This window comes from Puntigrus tetrazona, chromosome 5, assembly GCF_018831695.1.
Source record: "Puntigrus tetrazona isolate hp1 chromosome 5, ASM1883169v1, whole genome shotgun sequence".
Classification (NCBI taxonomy): Eukaryota; Metazoa; Chordata; class Actinopteri; order Cypriniformes; family Cyprinidae; genus Puntigrus; species Puntigrus tetrazona.
Genome location: NC_056703.1, coordinates 3,487,710 through 3,505,209, shown reverse-complemented (window position 1 = coordinate 3,505,209; position 17,500 = coordinate 3,487,710). Strand labels below are relative to the sequence as shown.

The following is a 17,500-nucleotide window of genomic DNA, read 5'->3' as shown; positions in this document are numbered from 1 at the left end:
AAGCGATTAATTTTGTAACTTTTTAATCAATATTAGAATATAAACAGCATGCACTCTAAAAATAATACAAATCCTGAGCTCTGACGTTAGTATACCTATATTCATGGCAAACTTCTAAGAAACCCGCCAATATTTGCTTGCTTGCTTGCTTGTTTTTTTTAAAGCTTCTGCCAGGAACATAAAAATGCTTTTGATTATGCATGCAAGAACGGGCATTATTTAAAAACAAGGTCGACTGTTAACGGAGGGGAAATCCACAAACAATTCTGAAGAAGTAAACGTCGTTTTGTACTGTTTGAGCCAAATTTATTTAATATTCACCTGAATACAAAATTAAAACTAGCAAAGTAATTTGAAATCCTGTACATTTTCAAATGCATGGGGAGAATAGTTGGTGGCGTTACGCATCAAAGAAAAAAAAAAACCAACTAAATAAGATGCCTCACTGGTAATAGAAATGTATTGGTTGTCTTCACTGTACAGAGCTCTTTGAAAGCAAACAGCAAAGCCTTAGCCTTACCTCAGACATTGAGACCGCGTTACACATACAATGCAAAGTTCATAGAGAAGAAAAAGGCAAACATGAAAAAAAAGAGAAGTGACATTTCATGATGTACTTTGGTAATATCTATACCATACGCGTGAGAGTTATAGAAAAATAAGATGAGAGACAGAGGAGAGTTCATGCTTAAACATGTAGAAGCTGACTTGGTAAAACAGGAAGAGCTTTAAAATGTTTAAAAAAAAAAACAACACACACACGCACACACACACACACACACACACACACACACACACAGGACATCTATGCTGCTGATCGGCGTCGAATGATGAAGGCCCCTCGTTGCAGCTGCCCTAAATAGATCCTCATCTTCGTGCTGTCGCTTGTCTTTCTCACCCAGATCTGCAAGACAAAGCACTCGAGTATTCATCCCGCACCTTCTCCCCGCGTCCAAACGAAGCCCAAACACTGATTTGTGCTCCAAAGCCGCTAAAAGTCCGGATCTATGCGGCGTTGCACCGACGCTGGCGTTATAAAAGCATGCAAATGAGACGAAAGCTACATCCTCGTGCAATTTGACACGGACGCAGATGACAATAAACGGCGGCGACTAAATGAGAATTTTCCTCTCCTAGCTCGGGACGATCTCAATAACCTGCTGTTTATTCCCCCTCTGAGCAGCCCATTAGTTTGAAGAGCACAGTCATTTGTTTAGCACCAATCGGAGGACAGAATCAGACACAAACCTCATTGGTCCCCAAAGAGCTGATGACACAGCTGATCTTGGTGTTCTCCTTGGACTCCAGATAGATTGCTTGGCTTTTATGGTACCTGAAACAATAACAGCACTGGTCATTTGAGATCCTCTAGACTGAAAGACCATTAAGAGAAAATTCCCTTTAGGGGCGTGCTCCAGCTTATCCCCCGCCTCCGAAAAGCAATATTTAGGCTTCGAGGTTTCCCAAAAATGATCATTCTGTCATCATTTTCTCACATGCATGAAATTTTGCACGCAATAATAGGAAGAGATACCAGCTTCTACACGCAGTAGCGCACTTATCTATTACCTGGATATTCTGCAAATAAGTCACATTCTGGTTATTAGTCAGTAGAAAGGTCTTAATGCAATGTGCAATAACTGTATATGGTTTAGAGAGCGAGCATGAACGACTATTTTTACTCATTTATTTTAAAACGCAGCATCCTTGAAAAAAAGGGTTGCCAAGTAGAAAGAGAATTTCTACACATATTGCATTAAACTCAAACGCAAGATTACAATCACGAGGCGGGTAAAACCCTTTTAGGGGACGAAAAAAAGGTTTTGAAGAGTCGCCGTTCTTTTCGTTACATCACATTCAGCACTGACCGCAAACTCACTTTTTACGAGTCAAGTAGACGACGATTTATTTTGCTGCGGGCACGAAAGCAACGCAACAGCGACGGCTGCCTTAGCGAACGCCACTAATTAGAGAGGGAGAGCTTGTCATCTCTTAAAACACGGAGCGAAAGCGGCCCGTGGCTTCAACCTCCTCTGGGAAAGTTGCATGACTCTCCACTCGTTATTAAAAAGCGGAATAAAACCGCGTTTAATGTACATGCAACATTATACGTTTAACGCCCGCGGGATCACCCCGGACCGCATTTCCTCCTCCGCTCGCTCTCTCCTCATCCGCGCACGCATGTTCCGGTTGGATTGCACCGCTGAAAGCCGCGGCGGCCCACTGTCTAAAGGGCACGGCTGGATGAATGCATGCTGACACACTCATAAAAATCCAGAGGCACTCCTGACGTTTAATGTCACGAGCGAACAAGACGGAGTAATCTTCAGACCTCATCCTAAACCACAAGCTTCCATGATCACGCAAACAATGAAATACAGATATATATATATATATATAGCGTGCGTGTCACGTCCACGATGTTTACATTATTAAATATCACGAGACAGATGGCGGTAAATACCGTGTTTGCAATGCATGACCCGAATCCTGAAGCTGCATCGCACGCACAACCTCACGAACGCAAAGCTACTCGAATAACTAATAGCGGAGATATTAAATTATTATTGTATTACACAATAAAACGCTGCTACATGCTTAAGAACGTCCTTATATGCCGTGTGGCTTCAATGCAACGATCATTAGACAAATTTGTAAAAAGTGATGCATACAAACGAGCCTCTGTGATTATTAGACAGATGCATAGAACTACAGATAAACAGAGCAAAAACGGTACGACAGAACAACATGCAGACAAACAGAATACACAGATCAATTATTACAGACAGATGCATGCTTTAAGTCGGTCTCGTCTCAATTCAGTCCAGCTGTGGCTTTATGTAACTATATTATAAATATCAGAAGGACGATTGCTCCATCTTGTGGTCAGTACAGATACTAAGAGTGACTGTGAGATTTCGTAAGGCTTTAAGGTGTTGCAGGAATCATAAAGTCAGGGTTTGGATGACAAGCATGAAGCCGTAACTACACCGTTATTTTCCTCGATGCAAGTCTATCGTCTCTTTAAAGCAGGGCTGTCAAACTCAATTCCTGGAGGGCCGGAGCCCTGCAGAGTTTAGATTCAACCCCGCTAAAACACATGCACTATGCACGTCTGAAGCACTCGATTAGCCGGGGTCGGGAAAGAGCGAGAAGCTCACCATCTCTTATCGTAGTAGAGCTTGCCCTCCTCTATCCGGGCCTCGTAGCGCTGGGACGGGGCGTCCACCGGAGTCGACGGGAGGTGCTCCGGAGAAGACGGGGACGCTGGAAAACATCGCACGCATTCATTATCGGTCCGCTTTAAAGCCTTTGCGGCTCAAATAAACTGATGGGAAATTTCTGGCGAAGTATGTGGGAAATCACCTCTAAAAGACAAAACGTCCGTACCTGGTCTTTTCGGAGATTTGAGCTATAAAAGGAAATAAAGCAAATAAGGAAGATTTGAAATCAGCAGTAAATCCAACGCTAGTCAAAAAAAACCTATTTTCTAATCCATTTACCATTTCTTCTCATCGCCGATTATAATGTGCATTTTCCCATGCATCACTTTGAGCAATAAAACAATAAAAAAATCAGTTTTATTATTACTTAATAGAGTCTTTAGGGGGAAAAAAATAATGATAAAGACCCTTCCTTTAAAGCCAAGGTCATGAAATCTTGATTCAATAATCACTTTTTCCTCAACTCATAGCCTGCGGAGTGCGTTACGACTCGACCGACACACACTGAGAATTAGGCCAAAAAGATTAGCGCACATGGGGCGTCATAAAAATCGAGCCTTGCCGAGACGTGACCCTACCTTGTTTAACGTTCTTAGATCCTCCATGATCTGTTCATCGGTGAGTAAATAGTTTAACTGAGGTGGGGAGAGTTAAGAAAGCCCGTTTGCGTCATTTAGATCATGAATTCTTAAAGGCACAGCGGCCCGTTTAGCGCTAAAGGTCATGCTTTCCGTTGTTTTTGGTGCCAAAGAGTTTGACTAGCACCGCGAATTAAATAAAGCGCTAGAAACGCATCGAAGACGAGCTCTTGTGTCCGGTGCACGTGCACCGTCTCTACAGATGTGTTAAGGATATCAGGCGGAGGCTTTCTCCTCTTGTCTGGAATAGGCACAGGGTCATTGGGTCGTCTCCGGAGCTTCCGGGTCATAATAGGTTTCATCTCCATGGAATCTAAAATCAATAAAACAGACAGCCAGCTACGTTCAGGGTTTAAAGGAACATGCCAAGCGATTAAAAACAACAATAAGAACTTTTCAAAGCTTCTTCAGCGGCTTTCGACTGATCGTTACAGGGTCGCAATTTTTAAACTCAAATTTGAGACTTTTTATTAACGATTGTAATCAGAACTCGATAGCAAGTGCTCTAAAACAGTACGAGCCGCTAATACAAAAAATAAAATAAAAAGTAGTAAAACAACAGCGTTATTAAATAGCAGAACACAAAGCAGCGCACCGCCGGACTCTGAAACGCTGCAGAGCTCGCGTTTATTTAAATTAAATCACAGCCTTTTGAAAAATAATAATCGTCACGTTAAGCTGCGACGCAATTCTGCTCCGTGCCTGAACCAAGACCTCTCGAAACATAACTACAAGTACATTTAAGACGTTTTGAGGAGCCCGTGATCGCCCTCTTGGGGCCGGCGCTCTCTGATCCGCCTGCTTTTACAAATCAGAACTGAAACGTGCGTTTTTATCACTTTCGAGGTATTTGTTTTAAACATACGTCTCTTGGCGTTCACTGCACGGGCATAAAAAACATTTTCTTATTGCGCTCCGCAGAATAAACAAGCGATTCAGGTCTGGAATGGCTTTTAAGGAATAAATGACGACTGAGTTTTGGGGGTTTTCTTTCTTTTAACACAAATTAGAAACTTTAGGAACGGCCGCACGTCTCTATCTCTTTCTCTCTCACCCCCCGTCAGCTCCATAGTTAATTTCTCGTTCTCGATCATCTTCTTCTTCTCCTCCAGCTCCGCGATGAGATTCTCCTTCAGTTCCACTTTCTTATCGTCGAACTCTTTCACCGCCGCTTTCTTCTCTTTGATGTAGTTCCTCTCCACCTGCTCCGTCTACGAGACATTTAACGTTAATTAACCCGTCGCAGCAATAAATCCAACGCATGCGTAAAATGCATAACTCGCAGCTTACCTCGAGTTGTAGAAAGAGGTCTGAGGAGATAAAAACACGGGAGGAGAAGGACGGACATGCAGAAATAAGATAAGCGTTAATAATGCAATGTTGGATCTTGAAATATTGACAGGCTTTATTATAAATCATCTTCACCGGCGTTACGAAGTCTCTCTTTGTACTGCTGATCAAGCTTCTTCATCCTCTTCTGGTACTCCTGCAGCGTGCCTGTAGAAAAAAAATGCATAGATATGGAAGACTTTTTTTAACGTGCATTTATTACAGGAGTAACCCGTCACCATGGTGATAAATGCTTGCAAACTACAATCAAAAAAACTGATTGATGGGGATAAGTGAGTTTATATACGTGCAATACCCTAATAGTTGTATCAGTCATGTTTTCTGTGCACTTTTGTATTTAAACTTGCCTCCAAAAACCAACCGCGCGTGTCTAATAATTATTATTACATATACAGCGAATGCATGCGTTTCCAGTCACCTTCTTGCAGCTGTTGTAGCTGTCTTTTCAGGGATGCCAGCTTGTCCTGATACATCCTAAAATCAAGACACAAGCACAGCGTCTCAATTCGTAACACGCAACCGGAAGCGGAAACCGCGCACGTTATAGAGGGCTCGCGATATGTTTGAAGTAGCAGGAATCGCTTACTGTTCTTTGATTTCAACATAATCGTCCTCGTCGTGTTTGGCCAGATCGGTTTCACTGGCATCTTCTGTGTCTACAATAACAACAAACAACACACAAGCACATCAATTAGGAACTATAGCATAGAGCGAGGTTTGAAAGAAATCGAAAAGATCAAACTTGACCCCAGTCAACTCTTTTTGGGGCGCCATGCAATTTATTAAAGTGCACAAATACAGCACCACCTAGTGGACAAACATGGAGGAGCATCTAATTTTTTATGAAAGCTGTGCTATATAGACTTTCCTGTTATACTTGATTTCTCTATTTTATTATTTGCTTTTTCATTGTGTTTTTATAATTGTTTTTGTACAGCACTTTGGTCAGCGTAAGGTCAATTTAAATATTATAATATTGTACTATACATTCTGCTAAATGACTATATTTAAATATAAAAATATTAAACAAACACACACGCACATTTCTGCACTAATAAAGAGATAACTAGCCACACAGACAAAGACGTTTGCATTCAAACAGTTGTTTTCATCCAGGAAATATTACAAAAATAATACAGAATTCATCAAAGGTACAAACTCATCAAAGAATGCTGAGGAAAATAAAAAAAGTGCACCTCAGTTTCCACAAAACTATTATGTAGCACAACATTGATAATAATAATAATAATAAGAAGAAGAAATGTTTCTTGTTCATAAAATCAGCATATTAGAATAATTTCTCAAGGATCATGTGACACTGAAGACTTTCATAGAAATAAATAACATTTTAAATGTAGGCTGTGACATTACAAAACAGCTATTTAATAAATGTATATAATAAATGCAGACTTGACCATGATTTCTTTTAGACTGACGACATACCATTTGATCTTGGATTAAACATTTCTGATTTTATTTTCAAGATAGTCGAAGGACAGCTTAGATGACAATTTAGCATTAAGCTGCATTTTTTGTTTATAATTTCCATATACGGATGAATGGGAAAATTCCATTTTAAACGCTTCTTTTATTCACCGTTTCGATGCTTCATTGTAACCGATGCACAGACGCTGCATATAAAGAGAGATTTGCAGTTTTAACATTAATATTAAGCCACGATGCGCAATACATATAACACAACTTATATAACATTAGTTTTAAAGCCACCGTTTTCACGTCACCAAAAACCTTTGGGGAACTAAAAGAAAAAAGCCCTAGTGTGTAATACCAGATTCTCTGTCACTTTACTTCAATAAAATAAATAATTACATGAGTTTTTCAGTTATTATCTGACAAATATGAAAATGGTATACTTCTATTTCTCTGCATGGGTGCACATACACAGTTTGTTATCCCATTTGATGTGATATTATAACTTAACTACTGAAATCTTTTTATGAAAGATGATGCCATGCACGACCTGGAGCTTGATGTCCCTTCATCGGTCTGGTCTCTTATGTGTTTATGACTATGCTAACCGAGCGGAGGTCAACTCCAACCACACTTTACCACCATAAATCATCTATTTGATAAAAAACATGGTGCATGGTGAACCTGATTTTGAGTCTACGTGTAGGAAAACAACAACAACAACAAAACCTAGCTTAACGTTATATGCTTCCTGGCGCGTGCTAACCGCTAACTATTTATCAACAAGCTGGAAATCACATAAAACGTGCAACTGTGAGAAAACGCCCGGCCGTTATGAGGTGAAAAGCTCACACGGACATCATTTAGGTTTCAAATATCGATATGTGCATTTAACGACCCCTAGGATGTGGCGAAAAAGTCAGCGAGCTATGCAATAACATTAAGCAGAAAACACACATGTACAACAGAGGCAGCGTTTCATTACCAACCTATTTGCGCCCATTTGCGAATTAAACTCGTCTCTCAATCCGTAAAACGCAAACGAAGGAGTTTAAGAGGTAAATAAATGTAAATTATCGTGCGCAATCACCTTCTTCCGAGTCTCTGCCTCTGAAACTGCGATCTTCGTCTTCATCCACGCTGTCTAGCTCTTCCTCGTCGTTATAATAATCCACCATGGGTGAGAGTAAAGTCGAGGCCATTTATTATATTCAAAAAAATGATGATAGGCCTATGTGTAAACAATCGCGCCGCACCGACAACGTTTTCGGTATCGACTCGAGTCCGTTTTTTTTCAATGGAGGGTAGGCCGAGGATTCTGATTGGCGGAGGCGTTCGAGCAATGCATGACGGGGAATGTAGTTTGAGCAGCTGATGCGCAAGTATGACATAAGGGAATGAAGAAATGGGAAGAGAGAGAGAGAGGGGGAGAGGGAGAGAGAGAGAGAGGTCTCTACGCGTTTCAAATGTATTGTTGTTAATATCAGTTAAGGAACAAAAATATTTTCTGAACTTGACTGAAGACTAAACACTTCAATCACCATGCACTATTGTCTCGGTCAGGTAAGCGTATTAATGCCTATATGAAAACAAATAGACAATACACGCTTATTTATAATTTAGTACGTTTGTGTGTCTGTAATAGTAATAGATTCGAATGTACACTTTTCCTTTTTCCATCCCACATACCGGCTTGAATAGGAACGCATTTCATTCATTGTGCAAAGTTCATATATTCGTCATGTAGTCATTGTTTTTGTGAATGTTTGTCACCATTCTTGGATTATTGACATTTTTTTTACAAGCTTGATGTAGGCTAGTGTATGAAATAGCCTATTTCTAATACACGTTTTCTACATTTTTTTGATAAGTCAGTATCACTTATATATATATATATATATATATATATATATATATATATATATATATATATATATATATATTCGTTTTTAAATTATTGTGTTGCAAAAACTACTACTATTGCTTCTGCTGCAAGAAATAATAGGTTAATAAATTAATAATAATAATATTAATAGCCTATTAAAGGACAAATAATACTACAGACCTGTACTAGAAACTTGATACAAATTGCATGTAGCTAATCATAATAAAAGCTAATAATTATTATTATAACATCATCTATTTTTACATATATATATATATTTAGTGATCAGTTAGCTGTCAGATACACAGATCGAGATAACAGGTGTCTAACTTACGGTAAGTGCGAGCAAAAATGCATCCGACTCGTGTTCAGTCAGACACACGCCACGCATAAATATCGCAAAATGTTACGCTGACCGGCCATCCGAACTAATCACCATTAGGCTAGATTATGATCTTATCGCAGCGTTTTCTCGGGGACGCGTCGCGTCTATTGTGTGTCGACGAGCAGTCCCCCGCTCGACCGGCAGGCGGCGCCGTGGAGTCCCGAGCCGCTCGACCGGAGAGATCGTTCATCGGCGCCGTACCTCGCAGCAGGTACGACGGACTCGGGAAAGCGTCGCGCGGCTCTCTGTCGGCTTCGACGCCGGATATCGCATCGCGAGCTGCGCGGACGGTTTTTTATTTCCTTCCCTCCTCCTCCCCACCACCACCACCACCCGCATCGCGCCGACGGGAGAGATGGCCGTGACGCCTGTCGAAAATAAAACGGGTTGACGCGTTGTCAGGCGTCGGAGCTCCGCTCGCGATGAGTTTGGAAGTTGATCCCCCTCGGCATCCCACCTCGCCACGGCTGCGGGAGAATTAAAGGGGGGCTTGTTCCGTCCGCCGCTCGCGCGCCTGAAGACATTCGCTTATAACCGGACTTCTATGGAGTTGAACCTGGGTTAGAGATAAAGCTTCGCTGACTCGGTAAGGCCGTTTTTTTTTTCTATGCATGCACATTCACTGCGTCTTTGTCGGCTACTCAGTTTCGCCTCGCGGGAGCGTTTTGCATTTGTTAATTAAACGCGTCTTTATCGTATCTGGTGTCGCCGCTCTCCTCTCCGCGCTCGATTGATTTCCCCTGAACCTCCGTAAAGTGCAACGTTTTTACTACGGCGATACATCGCGTTTGTTTACACTCAACGCGGCGTGGTTTTGTGTCGCGCGACGCTTTCGGGAACGCAGACGTGCGCTTTTAACGAACCCGCAAAACAAAAACGTAAGCCTATCAAGAGCCTAGACCTTTCAACGTTACATAAAAACACCCTGCAAGTTTCAAAACGTTCTCCCTAGACGAAAAAGAGTTTATATTGAAGCCGGTCTGCCCAAAAACGCATGCTTTTAACGCGCATGTCGTGCTTTAAGTCGATTAACGTTATTAAAATATTCCTGAAATGCTTCATAGGTCAACCTGCAAGTGTTATTTGTAAAGTTAGCCCACACACACACACACATGCACACACGAGCTTTGTTAAACACATCTAAAGCTCCTTTATATCACGAACCCTTCAAATTGTTGACATTTTTTGCCACAAAGTCAAAGACTGCTTTCTTGTCGCTTCTAATTTCCATCATAAACAAATATGTCTTAAACTGTAAAAAAAAAAAAAAAGCTGTAAAAGTATTATTTCACATGCATTTAAGCTGTTACAGAAATCATTTAAGGAACAAGCTCGGAATTGTGAAATTATGGCATTTCAACACTTTATTTCGTGCTTGGTTTTTTTAAAAAAGCAAAAGGTAACGAGCGCTATTTTTCTTTTTAACCCCGCTTGCTGGATATGCGCCCCCGTAAAGACTGGGCTTGTTCTAGATCGGGTGTAAAAAGAAAAAAAAGAAAAAAAAAGTGCTGCTTCGTGGCGCGGTCGTGCGTTTATTTCCGCGCGCGCGTGCATCGCGTTAATGAACTTCGCTTTACGCGCGCGCGGCTGTTCATCCAGGAAGTCCGAAACAGACGGGCGAACATGGGCCGACGAGACGCGTAGAGCGCCCCGTTTCCGGCTGGACTAGGTGTTTTCGGGTCGCCGCGTTCGGCCCCCGAGCTCTCCGCGGAAAAGAGGTCAGTGGCTGTCGTTCGTTGCGCCGCCGCGGGTTTCGCGGACGGAGCTGTCAGAGGCTTCGCGCGACGCGCATCCGTCCGCGCGCGTTCATTTCGAAGTCATGCAAAACACACACACACAGAAAAAAGAAACGCGACCCAAAGTCGTTCGGCGCAGATATCCGGACGGGTTTCTTTTTAATTTAAACGGCGCGAGGCTGATCTAACCGTTCAGCCGTGTGCCACCCAAACTTTCGCTTCCTCTGCAAATCCTCGATATGTTCATATCAGGTCGAGAGCGCACGGACCCGTTAAAAAAAAAAAGGAGCGCGCCAGAAGCGTTATTCGCGCGTGACCGACGTAAAGCCGCACGTCGGTCGTTAAAACGAAAGCGCGTCCAGTTTAATGCATGCTGCATTCAGAGAGGTGTCGTGTCGGGCTGTTCGTGCGCGTCCTTGGCTCTTTCCCCCTTCAGCCCCCGCTCCTCGTGGAGCTATTTTAAGCCGCGCGTCTCTTTCACACACACTTGCAGCGTTTATTCTGTCGGATGAAGTTTACGGTCATGAAGAGCGAGGGATAGAAACGTCTCTCCCTGAGGATGAAGGTACAGTTTTTTTGGGCGCCGTCCGTCGCCTTTATTTGTGTTTTACAGAAATAAGTGCGTTTTGGTCGTGATGAATTGTTCAAACTCCGACTGAATCGTTCTTGTTGGTCGAATCGGTTCAGTGGAACCCGGCGGCGCTCCGAGCGGTTCTTGAGTGAACTCCCCGCACCGTCTTTGCGCGACAGCTTCGGTTTCTAATGATCTGGTGAACCGCCGAGAACCGACTCGTGTAGCTCTTGTCAAGAGATGATACTAATGCAAGCAGAAAAAGAGAAACGCCGAATCATTTAAATGAACCGTTTGAAAGAATCGATTCACAAAATTTAGAGGAACACGTCATGTAATGAGGTATAGTCATAAGCACTTCTGTTTTCTGTTTTAATTATTCGCTTAACATCTCAGCTGCACGCACATCCTGGGAGTGGAAGTGAAGTGAATTTTTTTTTTTAAGTTTAATTTTTTTTTCTTCTTGCACAAAACGTGTATTTTTTTTCTTTTTCTAAATATTTTATTTAGTTTTAAAATATTTAAAAATATATTGCTATTAGTGATTAATGCCAAAAGTCAGAAAAAGTCACTATTATTATTATTATTATTATTATTATTATTATTATTATTATTTTACTCTTTATTAAGTGATGCTTCAGCAATAATAATTTCAAAAAAAATACTGGTTGAAAAATATTAATTTTGATCACTTATCTAATCTTATATTTTGTTCAGAAATGCTCGGGTAAACATCTTCATGCATGGCATGCATATTAATTTTAAATATATTTTTAAATATAAAAAAAAATGGTAGCAGATAAATCAGACAGTATTTACGTATTAAATGTAGCATTCGCCGTGCTTTTATGATTGGTAGCATAATAATAAAGTGAGTATTTTCCTTCCTTCGATCAAAGGACTTAATCCAGGGTTTCTCTAGTTGTTTTAAGTTGGACTCTTTAGTGAGTTTATCGTCAAGCCGGGGAACTCTGGGACAGTTGTGAGTCTGAATCAATGATTAAGGGTTTACTGCTCTCTCTCTTTTATAGAAGCTCTTATCTGATTGCTGAGTGTTTGGTAACCGGGACGTTCCTAAATGAATTGCGTGGAGAATCATGTTTTCATTCCAGGAGCAGCACTTGTCTGTCCGTGTTATCAGTTTCAGCACCGACCGGTTCTAATGTTGCTGTCGCGGTGTTTGCCTCTATTTTCTGTTCGTTTTATGTCCTGGTCGGAGATTTGGGTGATATTTTTACTAAATATGTGGCAGGTAATGTAACCTAATTTAATAATTTATTAATGCAATATAATTATTGCTGGAAAGCGGTTAATCATGATTAATTGCATCCAAAATAAAAGGTTTTGTGTACATAATACAAGTGTGTACTGTGTAAATGTCTATAGAAATAAGATGTGTTCTCTCTCTCTCTGTCTCTCTCTCTCTCTGTGTGTATGTGTGTATGTATATATATATATATATATATATATATATATATATATATATATATATATATATATATATATATATATATATATATATATATATACACACATATACACATACATACATACACACACAGTATTTACATATATATTTTTTAATAATAATATAAAAAGTGTGTATATATATATATATATATATATATATATATATAAATATATATGTAAATACTTTGTGTATGTATTTGTACACAGACACAGTATTTACATATATTTTTAATAATAATAATAAATATTTTAATAATATATATAGATATAGATATATATACATATATATATATATATATATATATATATATATATATATATATATATATATATATATATATATATATATATATATATATATATATATATATATATAAAATTATTTTTTTATTATTTTATATTATTTTTGTTTATTAATTAATAATTTGCTTATTAATTAATCATTGCCCAACACTAGATATAATTTGTGGAAATATCATTCCACTCTATCTTAAGTTCAGCTGAAACGGAAACGCATTTTCACTTTCGGATAAAATAGTTTTGTAAAGCACCAGTGTTATTTACGGTTGTTTTTTGTTTTTTTGATGAGTTATAATTGTGACTTTACTATCTAAATTAAATGTATCTCTATTTATAATGTGAACCAATCAGATATGTTTTCCGATTTTGGAGGCATACCAAAATGCTGCTTTTAAAAAAAAAAAAAAATTTTTGTTGTGGCTAAAGAACTCGTCGGTTTTATCACATCACGAGTAAGATTTCCAAATGCATGCCGTCTTCAGTTTTACGGCGGATAAACATCAATGGGTTTGCAGTTTGACCTCTTGCACTTAAAACAAATTTGGTAGTAAAAGAAGGGCGGTCTTTGTGTAAATGTAGTAGTATATGGGTGTTGTCGTCTGCTTTTGACGAGGCCTTTGTTGCTGAAGCCGCTGCTCCGTTCAGACACGCACACCACGAAACCCGATCACCGTATATACACCACACCATATATATACACGCATCTCGTGTCTTTTCTCTCGTGCAGAGCTTGTAAACGTGTCCGTTGCGGATCTGAAGGTGCTCCCGAGTCTTTTCCTGGCCTCTGCGTGGACTCCAGCCCGCCAAATCTCAACTAATCTCAGCTCCCCTAAAGTACGAGTTAACGATGCAGCAGCTTCAAACGAGTTGACCGTATTCGTCGAGTGCTGTTTCTGAACCGACTTGCCCTCCGTCGCTCCTTTGATGGAAGCGCTGGGAGTCGGAGAGCGGCCTGAAAAACACCCGGCTCGTTATAATTAGCGCCGCTGATTAAACCTCGCGGACCGCTCTGCCCGTGTTATAATGCATGCCCAATCAATTCTTTTACTGCGGACTTCAGCTCGCAAAACTTCAAGTTTAAACTCCTCTTTTCGGTTCTGTTCTGTTAGGTTCACCACATAGAATGATTTCTGTCCTCAGGGGACCTTTGACCTTAATTATTTACTCCGGTCTAGCTGCCCCGTAGCTTTTCTGCCAGAAAGGCACACAGGCGAGCACACGACACGCAGATTTAAATGCATGACGAGCATGGCCTCGTTGTTCTTGCTTTTCTGTGCTCAGTAAACCTCAAATGTCCGTTCGGCTGCTCTGGTGTTATTCTGATAGCTGTTGTGGTTATGAAAGTGTCAGAAGTTTAACTAACTGGTTCTGAAAGACCGTCTTCTTGCTGTAGATCCACCGCGACGGTGTTAAAAGAGAATGAGGCAACGCTGCTTTTGTTATAAATTGTTTTCTGGTCAATGCAATATAATGCTTGATTTATAAATTCATTGTAGTACTGCTTTGTTTGAATGCATTTCAAATAAACCACTAAAACTAAAACCAATTTTAGGCGATATTTATGAATTCCTTTTTAATATCTGCTAAAGGTTTCAATCAAAAGCGCCGTATTTCTCCTGTTTAAAAGTTTGGGCTCATTAAAAATCTTTTAAAATATTTTTACAACGTAAAAAGTCTTTATCGACACCTTTTTGATTTAATGAAAATTTATTTTAAATGTCGATTTATCGATTTCGTTCAGAAAACCGGTTCAATGAAGTCTAGTGTATAAATAATGATCGAGAGAAGAAAGAAGATTACTTTTCACATCGCGAAGTAGCTGCAGTTTCAATCATGCAGTTTGGTGCAATTTACACGCTGTTAACTTGAAAGATGCCGCGATTTAAGCAAAATTTGGTAGTTTTCCATGTTGCCCTGGGGTCGGCGTCGTCTTTTCTCAGGTCATCCAGACCGAAGCTCGTCTAATTCCTTGTTGCCTCGGGATGCAAGACGACCAAAAAGCCACGCTTGTTAAATTTCCCCCATTGATGAGAAAGCAGCATCTACTTCTAATGCTTTCTCTTGGGTGTACAGTAGAGTTATGTTTCAGGCCGACGTCTGGTCGCTTGCACGCTAATAGTTTGTCAGCGTTTCTGCTGCGCGTTCGTCGTCAGTGTTCGTTTGCTCGCGTTTAGATGTGCCCATGTCCCTCGGCTCCCGTTGTCTTCTGGGACCGAACTTTTTTTGTTTGTCCTCGGCTCTCGGAGCTCAACGTCTCTGTTGAAAAATGCATCAGGATGGGAGTCAGACGGGCCCGGCTCTAGAGTCTACGGCCCGGTTGGAAAGCGCATTAAAAATTAAACCTCTGCCATCAGTCGTGATCAGCTTCGGCGAGCCTCGGAGAAGAACGCCGCTCAAGATTACGCGCTTTCCTCGCCGGTGCGCAGAGATGATAATGAGCGCGTCGAAAGCTTTGCGAAACTCGTGAAAGACACTCGCCGCCGATGCTTTAGGTAATTGCCTTGCTCCGGTGGATTCGGTTACCGATGTCGACCGTAGCCCCTTTACACGCTCACAGTAGAAGCCTGTCACGGTACGGTGGCTCTCTGGGTCACGCTCCCGGGGGGGGGGATAAATGCTGTGCTGGGAATAAGATCAAAAATGCGATAAATAGTTGTTAATAGGCCAAACTAGTTTCTGCCACCCAAAAAAATAGTTTTGCATGGAAAAAATAAACTGGAAAATATAGTAGTGCACTGAAAATGTCCCAGAAGTTGAATATATCAAGTTATGTCTTTATCTCTGGGTATAGAATAGAAAAGAACGTCATTTATTTGTAGTCTTTACTGTCACTTTAAAGCATGTTAATGCATACTTGTTAAATGAAAGCATTCGTTTTAGTGCTGTCAGATGGCAAATTGCATTTTATTTTTTATAATATGTGTGCGTGCTGAGTATATTTGCTATGTGTATATACGAATACAAACGCACGCATGTGCATACGTTTAAGAAAAATGTTTATATATTAAATATTTATGTGTATTGCACTCTGTGTTTTGTATTCACATATGCACAGTACACATGCACACAATCTGTAAGCAAAAGCTTTTATTTTCGATACGATCAATCATTCATCAGCGCTAATTCATTTTAAAAAGACGAAAAATAATACATGCTTCAGGTTTGCTGATCAGTTGTGATGCAGTAAATAGTGTGTGTGTGTGTGTGTGTTCAAAGCTGAAAAATAATGCTTTTGTTAACTAGATTTTATTTGCATGGTCTAATATTTCTAACAAACTGATACCTCTTTGGTTTTTCTCAGGTTGCATTGTCATATCTTTTTAAAAAAAAATGTTTTATGTTTAACGGTTAGTGAAAGAGTTGTTTGTAGTTCTCTGTGACATATTTCTCATATGCATGCGTGCACGCACACGGTGGAGAAACTCTTTGTTCACGTGCATGTCTTGTGTCTTCTGTCTCTCCTCCCGTGGCCCTCCGTCTCAGGGCTGCTGTAAACGGGGTACAAACTCTTCGGCGATCCAATCAGTGAGGCGCGTTCGGAGGCAGACAGAACGCATCGAGACGAGCGGCGTCCTCTCTGTTAACGCGCGCAATCTAAAAATAAATATGTAAATATTTAGCGTGCGTGTACGCCGGTGTGTTTTGCGTCAGGCCCCTGTTTCTCTCAGTTTGACGGACAGCTCTGTGGATGTGAAGAGAGCGTGAGGTAATGAGTTGTGTTCTATAAATAGCCCCCACGCCCCCGTCCCGAAGCCCTCCGCTTCACCCATCTGATGTGCAGCAAGCAGCGAGGACACGCAGTTTATAGCATCATTCAGGAGTTTAAGTGATAGAGATGTTACTTTAAATGAATTTTGCGAGCGTGGCTTAAGGCTTTTACGAAACCACACGACAGCAGAATGATAAAAGAAATGATTATTTTTTATTGTAATCTCAGTAAACGTTAGTGTGTCTAACGTCAGCGTAGCTATAGGCTGTTTAGTCTAATTCAAATAATATCACAGCTGTGCGCTGGATTTAATACAATAGCTAAACTAACTACACGTCCTAGAAGAATGACTGTTCATTTTACGGGAGCTTTTTTTTTGCAATATTAAACAAACGACAATTGGTCAAACAGAGCATATACAGCATTAACATTTGACAATAGGTAACTGGTGTGTGTATAGATAGAGATATATAGAGAGAGATGTAGATATAGATGGATGGATAGATGTAGAGATAGATATAGATGTATAGAGAGGGATGTAGAGATATAGATGGATGGATAGATAGAGAGAGATGTGGATGGATGATAGAAAGAGATGTAGATGGATGGATGGATAGAGAGAGACGTAGACAGATGGATAGATATAGATGTATAGAGATATATAGAGAGAGATGTAGAGATATAGATGGATGGATGGATAGAGAGAGATGTGGATGGATGGATAGATAGATATAGAGATATGGATGGATGGATGGATAGATAGAGAGAGATGTGGATGGATGATAGAAAGAGACGTAGATG

At 40.4% G+C, this 17,500-nt stretch overlaps 2 protein-coding genes across 3 annotated transcripts in view; one reads left to right on the top strand and one right to left on the bottom strand.

Moving 5' to 3' along the window:
• Window positions 1-6: 6 nt before the first annotated feature.
• suds3 (SDS3 homolog, SIN3A corepressor complex component) lies at window positions 7-7,961 on the bottom strand. Of its 2 annotated transcripts, none has more exons than XM_043238405.1 (12): window positions 7,734-7,961; window positions 5,799-5,868; window positions 5,631-5,686; window positions 5,288-5,359; window positions 5,153-5,172; window positions 4,917-5,073; window positions 4,080-4,175; window positions 3,803-3,864; window positions 3,391-3,412; window positions 3,162-3,267; window positions 1,249-1,333; window positions 7-904 (listed from the first exon to the last, which is right to left on the bottom strand). In XM_043238405.1, exons 1-12 carry the CDS (start codon window positions 7,843-7,845, stop codon window positions 806-808), a joined length of 957 nt encoding a protein of 318 aa, XP_043094340.1. In that variant the 5' UTR covers window positions 7,846-7,961; the 3' UTR covers window positions 7-805. The 2 variants fall into 2 exon arrangements, with proteins under 2 accessions (XP_043094340.1, XP_043094339.1); XM_043238404.1 differs by having other exon boundaries at window positions 3,367-3,412; window positions 7,734-7,958.
• Window positions 7,962-11,016: 3,055 nt separating this feature from the next.
• Window positions 11,017-17,500, top strand: part of taok3a (TAO kinase 3a) — a 71,310-nt gene continuing 64,826 nt past the window's right edge. Inside the window, 1 exon segment of the mRNA XM_043238403.1 lies at window positions 11,017-11,214. The gene's annotated coding sequence lies outside the window, so the exon portion shown is untranslated.